General features: G+C 35.9%; 1 protein-coding gene across 1 annotated transcript in view; it reads left to right on the top strand.

The window, feature by feature from the left end:
• Positions 1–16,656, top strand: part of POC1B (POC1 centriolar protein B) — a 146,771-nt gene extending 130,115 nt beyond the window's left edge. Inside the window, exon 11 of the mRNA XM_059936649.1 lies at positions 16,505–16,656. Within this exon, the coding sequence (XP_059792632.1) occupies positions 16,505–16,546 (42 nt within the window). The 3' untranslated portion in view covers positions 16,547–16,656. The remainder of the gene's footprint in view (positions 1–16,504) is intronic.
• The last annotated feature ends 1,003 nt before the right edge of the window (positions 16,657–17,659 follow it).

The following is a 17,659-nucleotide window of genomic DNA, read 5'->3' as shown; positions in this document are numbered from 1 at the left end:
ATTGAGAAATAATTTACATGTCATAGACTGCAGATTTTCACTGTAAAAATCAATCAGTATTACCATGTGTGTACAGTGTAGCCCACAACCCATCAAGATATAGAATACACCATCACCCAGAAAGGTCCCTCATTCCCCTCCCCAGGAAATCATTGATCAGATTTCTATAGTTCTGCCTAATCTCCATCTTCATAAAACTGGAGTCCACAGTATCTATTCCTTTTTCTCATTCTTCATAATTTATTTTAGAATTTTCATATTGTCTGCATATCAGTCATTCTTTTACTTTTTATCCTTGTGTCTCAGAAATCTGATAAGATGCTAAGCCATAGGAAGAGAATCTGATTAAGATGCAAGACAAATACTTGCACCTGTAATTCATGAAGCCCTAATGCTACACAGAACCCATTATGATTAGAGGACCATAGCACCAGGATACCCACATAAAGTCAGGGTCTATTTTTAGGTAGATAGAATTCCCAATTATTCACTAGAAATGAACAAAATGCTTAGCATGTAGGAGATCATCATTTTCTTAACCAAAATCCACCAATGGGATGGGCTAAGTGAGCAGCTTCAGTTGACAAAAACCCAAAGGTTCGTATAGGACTTCTGGAAGGATGGAATGAAGAACTCAGAAAATTCTCTCCTCCAACAAAAAAACTATGAAACTCATGAAACTATGAAATTATCAAAGACAACTATTTTAAGTTCTGGAAATTAATTAAAGGAGTACAACAAATATGAAAAATATTTACTCAAGAAAAAGTACTGAATGTTGGTAAAAAAAAAAAAAAAAAAGCACAGCGTCTGTGCTGTCTGACTTGGGGATGCTTACTGCCCTGCCCCATCCCTGAAGACCAGCAGCCTTGCTGCTGATGGAGTGGGCTGACTTATTTGCAGCTGTGCATAAAAGTCCCATATCAGGGATGTTGTCAAAATCTATAGTAGTTGATTGATGGCAAATGATGGGGGGAAAAAAGAGCATCATGGCAACCCAAAATGATTATACTGCTGGACCAGGCAAGAGATTAGGCAAAAATTTAAGGGGAATGGGAAAGATGAAATAGTCCTAGACAACTCTGGAAACCTTTGGTGTATTCCTGGGGATTTGGAAGGCTGTGCATATGCAGGGCTGCAGTAGGGCCAGGAAAGACAGAAGAGGGCATTGGTTACCCACTTGCTCAGGGCTGATTGTAAACTGCATGCACTTTGAATGCATGTTGCAACCCACACGCAGGTCTCCTAGGGCAAGATGTTTGTGCCTTGTTGACTGGAGTTGTTTAAAGAAAACTGAACAATTTGTGGTTGACTACTAAGCTATGCTGACTCAGGGCTGACCCCTAGGAAACCAGCCTAAAAAATGAAAACAAGAATTAAAAAATAAAAACCAAAAACTGAGTAGAGGCTTTAGTGGCTGCACCTGCAGGGAATAGAGACTCTATAAGTTTATTACAGTAAGTCACTAAATGAAAAATAAAGTTTTCTGAGCCCCTCATTCAAAAAAATAATAATAATAAAACAAAAAATAGAAACAACAGCTGCAGGGAAAAATCAAAATTCAAATTTCTTACACTATAATGATCTACAACATCCAATTTTTCAACAAAATAATTTATTAGACAGAAAAACAAAGAGGAAAGGATAGCCTATAAATATAAAGAAAATAATGGAAAGGGCCAGATATTGGCCTTAGTGAAAAAATACTTAAAATCAGCTATTATACATATGTTCAAATAAGAAAAAATTTTTTAAAATTAGAGTATAATGACAATAAAACACCACAAAAAAAGGCTTTTGATAAAGAGAGAAAACTTCCTTTAAAAAAAGAAAGAAATTGAAGCTCTGGAATTAAAAGTTATAAAATAAAAGAAAAATTTACTAGCATGCCTAGGCTATAGATTTGACCTGAAGGAAGAATAAATCAGTGAATCTGAAGCTAGGTCAGTAGTTATTATTCTTGCTGAGGAACAGTAAGAATAAAGAATAAGGAAAATTAACAGAGTCTCAGAGACCTATAGAATTCCACTATTACTAAGACATATAATGGGAGTTGTAGAAGGCAAAGAGAGAGAAAAAAAGCACAAATTTAATTTGAAATTGTATTGGCTGAACATGTCCCAAGTTCGATGGGAAAACAAACAACAAAAAAACTAACTTATACTTCCAAAAAGCTCAAGAAAGTCCAAGTAGAACAAATATAAAGACATTCACATCTAGATACATCATAGGAAGATTGTCAAAAGCCAAAGATAAAGGGACAATCTTTAAAACTGGCAAGAGAAAAATGATCCACCAAGTACAGGAACCTCAAAATGATTAACAGCTTACTTTTGATCAGATGTGATGGGGTTTAGAAAACAGTGGGATGACATATTCAAAGTGCTGGAAGAGAGGAAAAAGACCCAACAAAAACCCTATATCCAACAAAACTATTCTTCCAACAAGGAGGCCAAATAAATGTCTTCACAGGTAGACTTAGAGAATTGATTACTAGCATACTTGCTTCAGAAGATAGACTAAAAGAAGTTTGCAGCTGAGAAGTAATAGCAGATGGTAACTTGAATGCTCATTAAGAATTAAAGACACACAGACTATTCGTAAAGGTTTCTACATAGGTAAACATAAAATATAAGTATATATTATACAGATCTATATCCAGGAGGAAATTAGTGTTATAGGTTGAAATATGTCCCCCCCACAATTTCCTATGTTGAAGCCCTAAGGCCCAGAATGTACATCAGAATGTGACCATATTTGGAGATGGGGCCTTTAAAGAGGTAATTAGGTACAATGAGGTCATTGGAGGGGTCCTACTCCAATCTGAGTGGTGTCCTTATAAGAAGAGAAAATTTGGATACACAAAGAGACACCAGGGATTCATGAGGACAGAGGAAAGGCTATGTGAGGACACAGAGAGAAGGTCAAGTCAAGGAGAGAGGCTTGGAAGAAACCAGCCCTGCCAACACCTGGATCTTGGACCTACAGCCTCCAGGAATGTGAGAAAATACATGTCTGTTGTTTAAGTTGCCCAGTCTGTGGTACTTTGTTATGGCAGCCCTAGCAATCTCATACCATTTTCTATAATCATCTCAATAGATAAAGAAAAAACACTTGACAGAATTTAATATATTAACTATAAAAATTATCAGGAAACTAGGAATTTGAAAAGTGTTATGAACTTTATGAAGGCATAAAATAAAAACATACATATAACATTTAAACTTAATGGTGAAAGATTAAGTCCATTGATCAAGAACAAAATAAAAGATATCTGTATCTTTAACTTCTAGTTAACATTTTACTGGACCTGCTAGCAGTATCAAAATGGAGAAAAAAGGGAAAAAAAAAAAAGAAACGCAGGTTCAAAAGAAAGACATAAAACTTTCCTTGGTCACACACAACATGATAATTTATAAAGAATATACCAAATTACCTACAAAATAAACAACAGGAACAAGACAAGTAAGTTTAGTAAGGTTCCAGGGAACAAGTTAAAGAAACAAAACTAATTTTTACATATGTTATAAAACATTTGGAATTGAATTTTAAAACAAAATGAAATGCTTAAAAGCAGTGGGGAGCATGAAATATTTAGGATACGGTTAGTAAAATATGTAATATGTGTATGCCAAAAATAGAAATTATTCCTAAAGTTAATGAAAAAATGAAGAATTATCAAGATTCAGGAGAAAATCTAGATGATCTTAGGTTTCTGGTAAATTTGTAGATATTACACCAAAATCCCAATTTATGAAAGAAAAAAGATACACTGAACTTCATTAAAAATTAACTTCTGCTCTGCAAGAGGCACAGTTAAGACAATGGAAAAATAAGACACAAACTAGAGAAAATATTTTCAAAGTGCTTATCTAATAAAGGAATCCAATCTAAAATATACATAAAACAATTGAAGCCCAGCAATATAAAAACAAAAACCCAACTGAAAATATCCAAAGAAGATATACTTAGGCTCAATAAGCATACAAAAGGATCTTCAACATCATAGGTCATTAGGAAACTGCAAATTAAAACAAGGAGAGACCACTGCACACCTATTAGAATGGCTAAAATACAGACACTGACAACACCAATGCTGGTAAGGATGTGAAGCAACAGGAACTCATCGATAGGAACGCAGAATGGTGCAGCCACTTTGCAAGACAGTTTGACAGTTTCTTACAAAAATAAACATATAATTACCATGCAGTCCAACAATCAATTATCCTTGGTATTTACCTAAATAAACTGAAAATGTATGTCCACACAATAACCCACACATGAATGATTATAGCACGTCTTTATTCATAACTGCCAAAACTTGGAAGCCAACAAGATGTCCTTCAGTAGATGAATTGATTAATAAACTGTGGTCCACCCAGACAATGGAATATTATTCAGTGTTAAAAAGAAATGAGCTATCCTTTTTTGAAAACAAATCCTCTCTTTTTTTCTCTGCTTGACACTAGAGAGGGCAATGTGTCCAGAAAACTATGAGATTCTTTACTTGCCTTTAATGTTATTGATTATTGTTTTCTCAAGCTTTCAATTATTTCTTCCAGCTGGGGGGAAAAACCCCTCCAAAACACTATTAAATTCCTTAAAAATAAAAAATAAAAAAAAAAAAGAAATGAGCTATCAAGTCATAAAAAGATATGGAGGAAACGTAAATGCATATCACTAAGTGAAAGATGCCCATCTGAAAAGGCTACACACCGTATGATTCTAACCCTGACGTTCTGGAAAAAGCACAGAGAGTAAAAAATAAAAAAAAATAAAAAAAACAAAACCCCAGGGGTTTCCAGGGGCTTAGGTGGAGGGAGGAAGGAATAAGTGGAGCACAGGGAATTTTTAGAGACAGTAAAGCTATTCTGTTTGGTGCTTTAATGTTGGCTAAATGATGTTAAGCATTTTTCAACATCCCAAACACTGTACAACACAAAGAGTGAATCCTAATGTAAACGGAGGATTTTCAAGGGTGTTATCAATGTGGGTTCATCAATTGTATCAAACAGACACCACTAATGCAAGATGCTGATAAACTGTCAAGAGGAGAGGGGTGTACAGGGACTCTACTTTCTGCTCAACTCTTCTGTAAACCTAGAACTCCTCTAAAAATAGTCATTTATGTGTCAAAACATAATAGGACAACTCCTGAACCACAGGATTACATTCAAAAATCTCTAAAACATTATGCTGCACGAAGTAAGCCAGAAACAAAAGAGAACACGATATATGATCCATTCATATGAAATGAGAGAAACATAAATCTGACTGAGAGTGATAAAATTAGATCAGGGTTTGTTTGCCTGCTGCTGGGTGGGTGGGAGTGGTGACTGCAATGAGAAACAGGGAAATATTGGGAGATACAAACACTTTCTGTCACTTCATTCTGTGCTGCTTACATAAAAGTGTATTTGCGTCAGATTTTTATTTAACCTAATATTAAGAATTAAGACAAGGCAGTCAAAATGCATTTATAATCTATTAAATATTTCAAATGCTGTGAACTTAGATATCCAATGTGGGGACTATGGTCAGAGCTAAATTACAGACTGAAAGTGAGGGGATGGAAAAAGATATTCCATGCAAATGGAAATCAAAAGAAAGCTGGAGTAGCAAGGCTCATATCAGACAAAATAGACTTTAAAATAAAGACTATTACAAGAGACAAAGAAGGACACTATATAATGATCAAGGGATCGATCCAAGAGGAAGGTATAACAATTGTAAATATTTATGCACCCAACATAGGAGCACCTCAATACATAAGGCAAATACTAACAGCCATAAAAGGGGAAATCGACAGCAACACAATCATAGTAGGGGACTTTAACACCCCACTTTCACCAATGGACAGATCATCCAAAATGAAAAAAAATAAGGAAACACAAGCTTTAAATGATACATTAAACAAGATGGACTTAATTGATATTTATAGGACATTCCACCCAAAAACAACAGAATACACATTTTTCTCAACTGCTCATGGAACATTCTCCAGGATAGATCATATCTTGGGTCACAAATCAAGCCCTGGTAAATTTAAGAAAATTGAAATCGTATCAAGTATCTTTTCCGACCACAACGCTATGAGACTAGATATCAATTACAGGAAAAGATCTGTAAAAAATACAAACACATGGAGGCTACACAATACACTACTTAATAACGAAGTGATCACTGAAGAAATCAAAGGGGAAATCAAAAAATACCTAGAAACAAATGACAATGGAGATACGACGACCCAAAACCTATGGGACGCAGCAAAAGCAGTGCTAAGAGGGAAGTTTATAGCAATACAAGCCTACCTCAAGAAACAGGAAACATCTCGAATAAACAACCTAACCTTGCACCTGAAGCAATTAGAGAAAGAAGAACAAAAAAAACCCCAAAGCTAGCAGAAGGAAAGAAATCATAAAGATCAGGTCAGAAATAAATGAAAAAGAAATGAAGGAAACAATAGCAAAAATCAATGAAACTAAAAGCTGGTTCTTTGAGAAGATAAACAAAATTGATAAACCATTAGCCAGACTCATCAAGAGAAAAAGGGAGAAGACTCAAATCAATAGAATTAGAAATGAAAAAGGAGAAGTAACCACTGACACTGAAGAAATACAAACGATCATGAGAGATTACTACAAGCAACTCTATGCCAATAAAATGGACAACCTGGAAGAAATGGACAGATTCTTAGAAATGCACAACCTGCTGAGACTGAACCAGGAAGAAATAGAAAATATGAACAGACCAATTCCAAGCACTTAAATTGAAACTGTGATTAAAAACCTTCCAACAAACAAAAGCCTAGGACCAGATGGCTTCACAGGTGAATTCTATCAAACATTTAGAGAAGAGCTAACACCTATCCTTCTCAAACTCTTCCAAAATATAGCAGAGGGAGGAACACTCCCAAACTCATTTTACAAGGCCACCATCACCCTGATACCAAAACCAGACAAAGATGTCACAAAGAAAGAAAACTACAGGCCAATATCACTGATGAACATAGATGCAAAAATCGTCAACAAAATACTAGCAAACAGAATCCAACAGCACATTAAAAGGATCATACACCATGATCAAGTGGGGTTTATTCCAGGAATGCAAGGATTCTCCAATATACGCAAATCAATCAACATGATACATCATATTAACAAATTGAAGGAGAAAAACCATATGATCATCTCAATAGATGCAGAGAAAGCTTTCGACAAAATTCAACACTCATTTATGATAAAAGCCCTGCAGAAAGTAGGCATAGAGGGAACTTTCCTCAACACAATAAAGGCCATATATGACAAACCCACAGCCAACATTGTCCTCAATGGTGAAAAACTGAAACCATTTCCACTAAGATCAGGAACAAGACAAGGTTGCCCACTCTCACCACTATTATTCAGCATAGCTTTGGAAGTGTTAGCCACAGCAATCAGAGAAGACAAAGAAATAAAAGGAATCCAAATCGGAAAAGAAGAAGTAAAGCTGTCACTGTTTGCAGATGACATGATACTATACATAGAGAATCCTAAAGATGCTACCAGAAAACTCCTAGAGCTAATCAATGAATTTGGTAAAGTAGCAGGATACAAAATTAATGCACAGAAATCGCTTGCATTTCTATACACTAATGATGAAAAATCTGAAAGTGAAATTAAGAAAACACTCCCGTTTACCATTGCAACAAAAAGAATAAAATATCTAGGAATAAACCTACCTAAGGAGACAAAAGACCTGTATGCAGAAAATTATAGGACACTGATGAAAGAAATTAAAGATGATACAAACAGATGGAGAGATATACCATGTTCCTGGACTGGAAGAATCAACATTGTGAAAATGACTATACTACCCAAAGCAATCTACAGATTCAATGCAATCCCTATCAAACTACCACTGGCATTTTTCACAGAACTAGAACAAAAAATTTCACAATTTGTATGGAAACACAAAAGACCCCGAATAGCCAAAGCAATCTTGAGAACGAAAAATGGAGCTGGGGGAATCAGGCTCCCTGACTTCAGACTATACTACAAAGCTACAGTAATCAAGACAGTTTGGTACTGGCACAAAAACAGAAACATAGATCAATGGAACAGGATAGAAAGCCCAGAGATAAACCCACGCACATATGGTCACCTTATCTTTGATAAAGGAGGCAAGCATATACAGTGGAGAAAAGACAGCCTCTTCAATAAGTGGTGCTGGGAAAATTGGACAGATACATGTAAAAGTATGAAATTAGAACACTCCCTGACACCATACACAAAAATAAACTCAAAATGGATTAAAGACCTAAGTGTAAGGCCAGACACTATCAAACTGTTAGAGGAAAACATAGGCAGAACACTCTATGACATACATCACAGCAAGATTCTTTTTGACCCAGCTCCCAGAGAAATGGAAATAAGAACACAAATAAACAAATGGGACCTAATGAAACTTAAAAGCTTTTGCACAGCAAAGGAAACCATAAACAAGACCAAAAGACAACCATCAGAATGGGAGAAAATATTTGCAAATGAAGCAACTGACAAAGGATTAATCTCCAAGATTTACAAGCAGCTCATGCAGCTCAATAACAAAAAAACGAACAACCCAATCCAAAAATGGGCAGAAGACCTAAATAGACATTTCTCCAGAGAAGATATACAGATTGCCAACAGACACATGAAAGAATGCTCAACATCATTAATCATTAGAGAAATGCAAATCAAAACTACAATGAGATATCATCTCACACTGGTCAGAATGGCCATCATCAAAAAATCTAGAAACAATAAATGCTGGAGAGGGTGTGGAGGAAAGGGAACACTCTTGCACTGTTGGTGGGAATGTAAATTGATACAGCCACTATGGAGAACAGTATGGAGGTTCCTTAAAAAACTACAAATAGAACTACCATACGATCCAGCAATCCCACTACTGGGCATATACCCTGAGAAAACCATAGTTCAAAAAGAGTCATGTACCAAAATGTTCATTGCAGCTCTATTTACAATAGCCAGGACATGGAAGCAACCTAAACGTCCATCGACAGATGAATGGATAAAGAAGATGTGGCACATATATACAATGGAATATTACTCAGCCATAAAAAGAAATGAAATGGAGGTATTTGTAATGAGGTGGATGGAGTTAGAGTCTGTCATACAGAGTGAAGTAAGTCAGAAAGAGAAAAACAAATACAGTATGCTAACACATATATACGGAATCTAAGGAAAAAAAAAAAAAAAAAGGCCGTGAAGAACCTAGTGGCAAGACGGGAATAAAGACACAGACCTACTAGAGAATGGACTTGAGGATATGGGGAGGGGGTGGGGTGAGATGTGACAGGGTGAGAGAGTGTCATGGACATATATACACTACCAAATGTAAGATAGATAGCTAGTTGGAAGCAGCCGCATATCACAGGGAGATCAGCTCAGTGCTTTGTGACCACCTAGAGGGGTGGGATGGGGAGGGTGGGAGGGAGGGAGATGCAAGAGGGAAGAGATATGGGAACATATTATATATGTATAACTGATTCACTTTGTTATAAAGCACAAGCTAACACACCATTGTAAGGCAATTATACTTCAATAAAGATGTTTAAAAAAAAAATACAAATATATTTTTTTCTTCTCTTTTGTCTATTCCAGGCATTATGTTCCAGAAATTATATAGTGTATACATATCATACATAATTAATCATATTGATACCAATTATAAATATTAAATTAGTATTAATTATATCATGAATACATATTATTTATCTACTACTATTAGTTATGTATATTATATATAATGATATAACTTCTGTATTATAATGCCTGTAATAAAAGAAGAAAAAGTAGAGGATTTGCACTATATCAAGATTTGTCCTATATCTACTGATATCAAAGTGTGATTCCACTAATATGAGGTATTTAAAGTGTCAAAATCATAAACTCAGAAAGTAAAATGTTGGTTGTCAGGGATTGGAGGAAGAGGAGATGGGCAGTTTTACAGCAGGAAAAGCGTTCAGGAGATGGGTGCTTGGTGATGGTTGTACAACATTATGAATATACAGTACCTTCTATGTTATATGTATTTTACCACAATAAAAAAAAACTGGGGGAAAAAAGGAAAAATAAGGGAAAATGTGATAGTAGCCAAAGAAGACAGATTAAAGGGAGAAAACAGTCTAGAAGTTGACTTGCATATATGTAGACTTTTTGTAAACAAAAGTGATGAAGAAATTCAGTGGGAAAGGAAAATATTTACAGTGAGTGTTGGTGAAATACTTCGATTCCCGTATGGGTAAAAATGAACTTCAACCCCCCACCTCCAATGATGCATACAAATCAATTCAAACTGATTTAAAATGTAAGCACTAACCATAAAAGGAAAATGATTAAATTATGCTGCTGCAAAATTAAGTATTCTTCTCAGAAAGAGCTAAACAAGTGAATGATAAGCACGTTAAAATGCCCTCAACATCATTAGGATTAGGGAAATACAATATAAAACCAAAATTAGATGTCATTAGTGCACAGTAAAATAGCTAGAATTGGAAGGAAACTGCCACACCAAATGTTGGTGAGCATGTGTTTAAAATGGTACAAACACTCTGGAAAACTGTCAGCCTGTGTCTTAAAAGTTAAATATATACAACTTCAATAAACCAGCAATTCCCCTGGATATGTATGTAACCCGGAAAGAGAAAAATGCATGTCTTCAAGAAGCGTTACACAAGAATATTGATAGCAGATTTATTCATAATAGCTGCAAACTAGAAATATGCCAGGCAACTATGTACAGGTGAGTAAAAAACAACAACAAAAAACCACACAGTGAGACTCAATAATAAAAAGGAAAAGAACTACTGATAAACAGCAATATAAAAAATTCTAAAATTATGAAGAATGAGACAAAGGAGTAGATACTGTGCATTCCAGTTTTATGAAGATGTAGAGTAGGCAAAACTATAGGAATCTGATCAATGATTTCTTCTGAGGAGGGGAATGAGGGAACTTTCTGGGTGATGGTGTATTATATATCTGAAGGGTTGTGTGCTACATTGTACACACATGGTAATACTGATTGATTTTTACAGTGAAAATCTGCATTCTATGACATGTAATTTATTTCTCAATAAAGCTTCCTGATATAAAAGAGACATAGTCAGGTGATTACTACATCAAAGAAGAACCTGAATGTAATATATCAGAAGGAGAAAAAAAACAACTTGGGGGAAAAATTGACAACTGAGAGATTTACAGTAGGGGTTTTCATGAATCCATTCAAGTTTGAAAAAAGAAGCCCAGTAAGAGCTCTAGGATATAATCAAGCCTTATTAAATAAGTCTCAAGGTAACGTGTTTATTCTAGGTGAGGGTGCCTGTAAGGCATGGTACCAGGAAGAAACCTGCTCAACAGGACCCAAAAAGAGAACGGTAGATGGAGTCTGTATTTGGGAACAGTGAGAGTGTATCTCCACACTGGTTTTGCACAAATGATGGAGGTGAGGGGGGATGAGATGCTCTGGACTTCATTTTTTATTTCATGTATTTAACAACACAAGATCACAGGGGTAAAATATAGCACAGTACGTTAAAGTCACCTAAGCTAGAAAGCAAAGAGAAGTAGATAAAAAGAAGGCAAACAGATTAAATAATCATTGTTGGTTTTTTATGGAGTAAAAGGGAGACTCCAGTTATAGAGTGAAAATAAGGCTAAACCTATTCAGCTAAAACTTTCAGAAAGGTCAGAATTCAAGCCAAGACATGGAAGCAACCTAAATGTTCATTGACATCTGAATGGACAAAGAAGATGTGTGTGTGTGTGTGTATGTGTGTGTGTGTGTGTGTGTGTGTGTGTGTGTGTGTGTGTGTGTGTGTGTGTGTGTGTGTGTGTGTGTGTGTAATGGAATACTACTCAGCCATGAAAAAGAATGAAATAATGCCATTTGCAGCAACATGGATGGACCTAGAGATTATCATACTAAGTGAAGTAAGTCAGACAAAGACATATTACTTATATGTGGAATCTAAAAAACAATACAAATGAATTTATTTTTAAAACAGAGAGAGACTCACAGACATAAAAAACAAAATTACAGTTACCAGAGGGAAAAGGGGTGGGAGAGGGATAAATTTGGAGTTTGGGATTAACAGATACACACTACTACATACAAAATAGACATACAACAAGGTCCTACTGTATAGCACAGGGAACTATACTCAGTATCTTGTAATAACCTATAAGGGAAAAGAATCTGAAAAAGAATATGTATATAGAGATATATATGTATAACAATCACTTTGCTGTACACCAGAAACAACATTCTAAGTCAACTATATCTCAATATAAAATTAATTAATTAAATTACTCCCTCTTCAAAAAAAGTTTCCCAACTATGATGCATCATCAAAGCAGAGGCCATTGTGTGGGTACTTTGGGGAATTATATTCATCTGACTGGGAAATTTTTCATCAAACAACCATCACTGTCTCTTCCTGAGGGTGAATTTTCTTTAGGCTCAATTCTTGGGCAAGGGTAAATAAAATGATTTCCTGGAGGTAAATTACTGGGCAAGAAACTATTTAATAAACACAAAGGTATACAAATATGCCAGGAAAAGATATTATCTGGCTTTTGGAACTACCCTCTGCAAAACTGGACCTGTAGACAGAGTAGAGGGAACTTTTCTTTGAACTCCCAAGGTATTGGTGGGTTTCTCTGCTCTTTCCACATTCTTTTTGTGCAAGAATTGATTCAGTGCATAGCGCCCTTATGAGTCTTAATGCCATTCACTAGGAGATCCGGTATGGCCTGAGGTTTTTTAGTGTCCAAATTGCCGGAATTACTCTTCACGTTTGTTCTGATGATGGGGCTGTGTGCTTTCTTCTTCACGTCTACAACCTCTGACTTCAAGACCTTTGAGAACGTCTCTGGTCTGCATTGCTCCCAGAGATTTCCCCTGGATTTTGATGATAGCACTTCCTATTTCCACCTTCCATCCTGCACTTGGAGATGAGACAGCATTGTTAGAGCTCATCTGTTCATGCTGCCCTCTTGTGTAAAACCAGTTTTCTCTGAACTATACAAATAATAAAAGGCTTAACTCCTTGCCAGTCTCTTTAAAACTCCACAAGTGGGAATTTTCAACTTTCCAGAAATACTATTAAATGATTTAAATTTCCTGCTCTAGCAATTTGTGGAAGTTAGAGCAGTTGACTTAGCACACGTGTGTACCCCATTGCCTAGCAACCTTGCACTTAGAGTGTCGGCTTGTAACATTGTTTTGTTTTGAATATCTTTTCCTTGTCTCTCAAGACTGTCTTCATCATCTCTACATCTATAAATGGCACTACGGCCTGTCAAATAGTTCAACACATTATTTATGTCATTGATTAAGGGAGTACCTGCCTCATACTATTATAACACTTGCCAAATGTACTGTCTTTTCTCCTCAGACATTTGTTCTTATATTTCACCTCAAGTAGCCCCATCTATTTTAACTATTAATTTGGACCACCTTTAAACGCATGTGTAAATTCTAGAGCAAACTGGCTACATTATGTACAGAACTCCCTCCCAAGTATTACGTAATCTGAGAAAGTTACTGAAAGGATAGTTCAAGATAATGATTTGAAAGAACAGTCAATTTTTGAGGGCAGAAAAATCAGGAATATCATATGAGTATGGTGTTAGGTGGTGCCATTCAATAAATGCTACTGGTATAGTGAAGATCAAAATAGGTCCTTGTTGTTAAAATTTTATTAAATTTAAATCTGTATCTTCTGGATGGATACCGTGATAAATGCACACTCTTTTAGAGGTGTAATTCCTAAGTATGTTAGAGGGAAACTATATTTTAACATTGTTAAATCTGAGGGAAGTACATTTATTTTGGAAGACATATCAAACAAACTTCTAGGACTTTTCATATCAGCTACACATGTAAAGTTTATAAGTCATCACTCAGGTCCCTAGAAGAAGGAAATGAACAAAATGAAAAAGATCAGCTTTTCTTGGACGCATTCGAGAACTGAGGTCTAAGGGCAAACAGATTCATCAAATTCTGGAGGGACAGATGTCTACAGAGTCACAGATGAGACTTGCCAACCTGAAGCAAAAGCTTCTGGAGCCATCACAGGGTAGCTCAGATTCAATGGTAATTTTGTCAAATTCTTGGAGGTGGAGTGTGGACTTTGAGAAGGAAAACATCCTGGTAACTAAAGTCAGGTGTCCACACATCTCCATAGGTTGTGTCTCCAGGAACCCTACCGGGTTTTCACAGTGAAAACCAAGAAACTTCCCACTGTGGCTCTCTCAAGAGTGAGGAAGAGAAACTATCATGAAATATGGCCACTGCGTTTTCCATGATAAAAGCTTACACTCCAGGAAAAAAGTATTTTGCCAGAGTCTTAACCCAGCTGAAGGAAGGCCATCTACATATTCCACGCTTCATATTTGACTGGAGAAACACTTGTGAAAGTCTCAGTCCAAAGACACAAAGCCACATGAATACTGATTTGGTCATAATATTATAAAATGCATTCCCTTCCCCATACCTCAGCATCACACCAGTAGAGTCGGATATAAAAACAGTGGATCCCACAGAAAGAATTTCAAGATGCAGTTTCTCTTTGAGGAGGAGTAATTAAGGAAGATCAAAGTCAAGAGACCTGAGTGGAATTTGAAACCCACAAATATTAATTATAGCACAACTACCAGCCAGATTGTCATAAACCCTCACACAAAAGTCTTGTTGGTTTTACTTCCTATTACCTGATACAAAACATGGGGCTTTCAACAACAAAAACAAAATTACAAAGCATGCTGAAAGGCAAAACCAAGAGTAATGATAAGAACAATATTAATAATAATACAATCTGTGTTAAGAAATACTACAAACACTTCTATGCTCACAGATTTGGTAACTTAGATGAACTGGACCAATTTCATGAAAGACACAAACTACCAAAACTTTTACAAGATGAAATATAAAATCTGAATGGGCCTATCACTATTAAAGAAATCAAATTAATAATTAATAAATTTTCAGAATAAAAGAAAGCAGCATGCCTCAATAGGTTCACTGGCAAATTCTACTAAACATTTAATGAATAAAAATGCCAAAGATCTGTAAGCTTTTCCATAAAAGAGAAGCAGAGGAATCACTTCCTAACTCATTCTATATGTCTGGGTTTACTCTAATACAAAAATTAGATAAAGAAATTATAAGAAAAAACCCTACAGATCAATATTTCTTATAACTGTATATGCAAATACCCTCAGCATAATACTTACAAAAATTATATATGTGTGTATGTATACATCTGTATAGATAGATAGATTTATACATCATGACCAAAGGGGATGTATTACAGGTATGTAAGAGTGGTAAACATCCAAAATTCAATCAAAGTAACCCATCACATCAGCAGGCTGCAGAAGAAAACTATATAATCCTATCACTGATGCAGAAAATAGCACCTGGAAAAAAGTAAAAATTCATGAAAAATATCACAGTGAACTATTAATAGAGGGAGAATTTTCAGCTTGATAGTAAATATCTATAAAAAGGCTAAATCTAACAGCATATTTAATACTGAGAAAGTGCATGATTTCAGCCTAAGATCAGGAACAAGACAAGGACGTCCTATTCAACAACGTGCTAGAAACCTACCTAGGACAATAAAATAAAGGAGATGAAATGTTTAGAATTTGAAAAGAAAAATAAAACTGTCTTTATGTGCAGGTGACATAACTGTTTATGTAGAAAATCCTAAAAAGTTGATAAAATATTTCTATAATAAATGACAATAGCCAGGTTGCAGGATGTAAAATCAATATGCCAAAAGTAAATAGCTTACCTAGATGCCAGCAATGAACAATTTGAATTTGAAATAGAAAAAAATTACATTATCACCAAATCAATTTAAATATTTAGGCATAAATCTAATAAAATATTTATAAGATCTACATCTGGAAAACTAGAAATCTCTGATTTAAGAAGTTATACATAAATGCAGAGTAGTCTGTGTTCATGGACCTGCAGACATTATCTGAATCATTATCAGCTGAGATGATAAATTTACTGTAGATGGAGATGCCTTGGGGCAAACTCCACTTGTGTGGAGTTAGGATCGTAAGACAAGATATCTGGAAAATGCACTAAGCAGGACAGACTGAGTACCTAGGTGAGGATGATGAAAAGTATCTCCTGGTGATTATCAGTCAGCTCAGGTCGGTGAGAGTGAGCGAGGAATTTTGGATCATCATCTGACAGACATTCATCTCCTCTTCCCTACAGTGGGCAACTGCACAGATAGAAAGGTAAAAGGGTATGTTGAAGAAAACAGTCTAAGGTTCCCCCCGCCCCCGCCACCAAAGCAAAGGAAAAGAAACCTAGAAGGAAGCAAGCGGAATGAACATCTTGAAGTTTGGGGTAGTAAGAAGGCAAGGGATGGGTTTCACAAGCAGGTGAAAACGTAATTGTGATGTTCTGTTCTTTATCTGTGTCCTCCGAAAAGGTCAGAGAGGAGAGCAAGAGAAGGACACAAAGACTACGATGACTCTCAGGAGAAGGATCTGTCAATACTGTGGAATCTTATGTACGTTAATTGTATTGTCTGGATTGTGATGAGAACAAAATGCAATATTTTCTAATAAAGTATAATGGAAAAGAACATGAAAAAGAATATATATGTAAAACTGAAGCACTTTGCTGTACAGTAGAAATGAACACAACACTGTAAATCAACTACACGTCAATTAAAAAATAAATTTTAAAAAATGTGATTTCTTGAGATGGAATCCAGTCCTGTTGAAGAGGCTGTGAAGACTACTGAAATTACAACAAAGGATTTAGAGTATTGCATATACTATACTTCAAAAAAGAAATAAAATAAAAATTTTAAAAAAGAACGAAAAGCAATGATAACCTACAGTGTCCAGAAGAATGCTTTGTGAAGAGCTGCACGCCGTGTACTCACATTTACTTAAGCAGTATCCTAAGTGGTCCCTCAGTTGTTTGCAATTCTGTTACAAATTTTTTTAAATGCAGAAAATACTGAAAATACCATCATATACTATAATGGAAACATATAAACATAAGGCTCTTGATGCTTAAAGAAGCGCCTGAACAGAAACCGTCCCTACTGTGTAGCTGTCATAACTGATTCTGAGACTTTTGGGAGTGAGATGAGGAGGGAGGAAAAAGGGGGAGAGAGAGATGAGACTGAAATGCACAGATGCTGAAAACATGTTAAACAGGGGAAAAGCCAAAGTGGAATAAACCCACTCAAGTGATACATGTTCTATCTTTTCACTCTCACAGAGGCAGGCAAACTTGACCTCATCATTATTCACTCAACACATGATTTCCTGGTAAAATACACAGTCAGCCAGAATGCTAAAAGCAAGACCACCCACGTGCTGGATGCCTTTGGTACGTTTACCAGGCCAGCCCCTGGAGAGTAAAGGGTTGTGTTGTCGGGGACACCAAGACAAAACGAATGTGCATGTTCATGGTTTATGGTGAAGGGAACACACAGGGGGACCCGGCCTCTCTGCATTCTGGGTCAGGACCCTAGAAGGGGATCTATAGGGGAAGGCAGCCATGGTCGAAGAGAAGACTTCTTAGAAATGATGTGCATTTGTTCTAAACGTGCCTATAAGAATCCAGG

This window comes from Balaenoptera ricei, chromosome 10 (assembly GCF_028023285.1).
Source record: "Balaenoptera ricei isolate mBalRic1 chromosome 10, mBalRic1.hap2, whole genome shotgun sequence".
NCBI lineage: Eukaryota > Metazoa > Chordata > Mammalia > Artiodactyla > Balaenopteridae > Balaenoptera > Balaenoptera ricei.
Note: the sequence above shows the minus strand (reverse complement) of the source record. Positions and strands in the feature narration are given on the sequence as shown.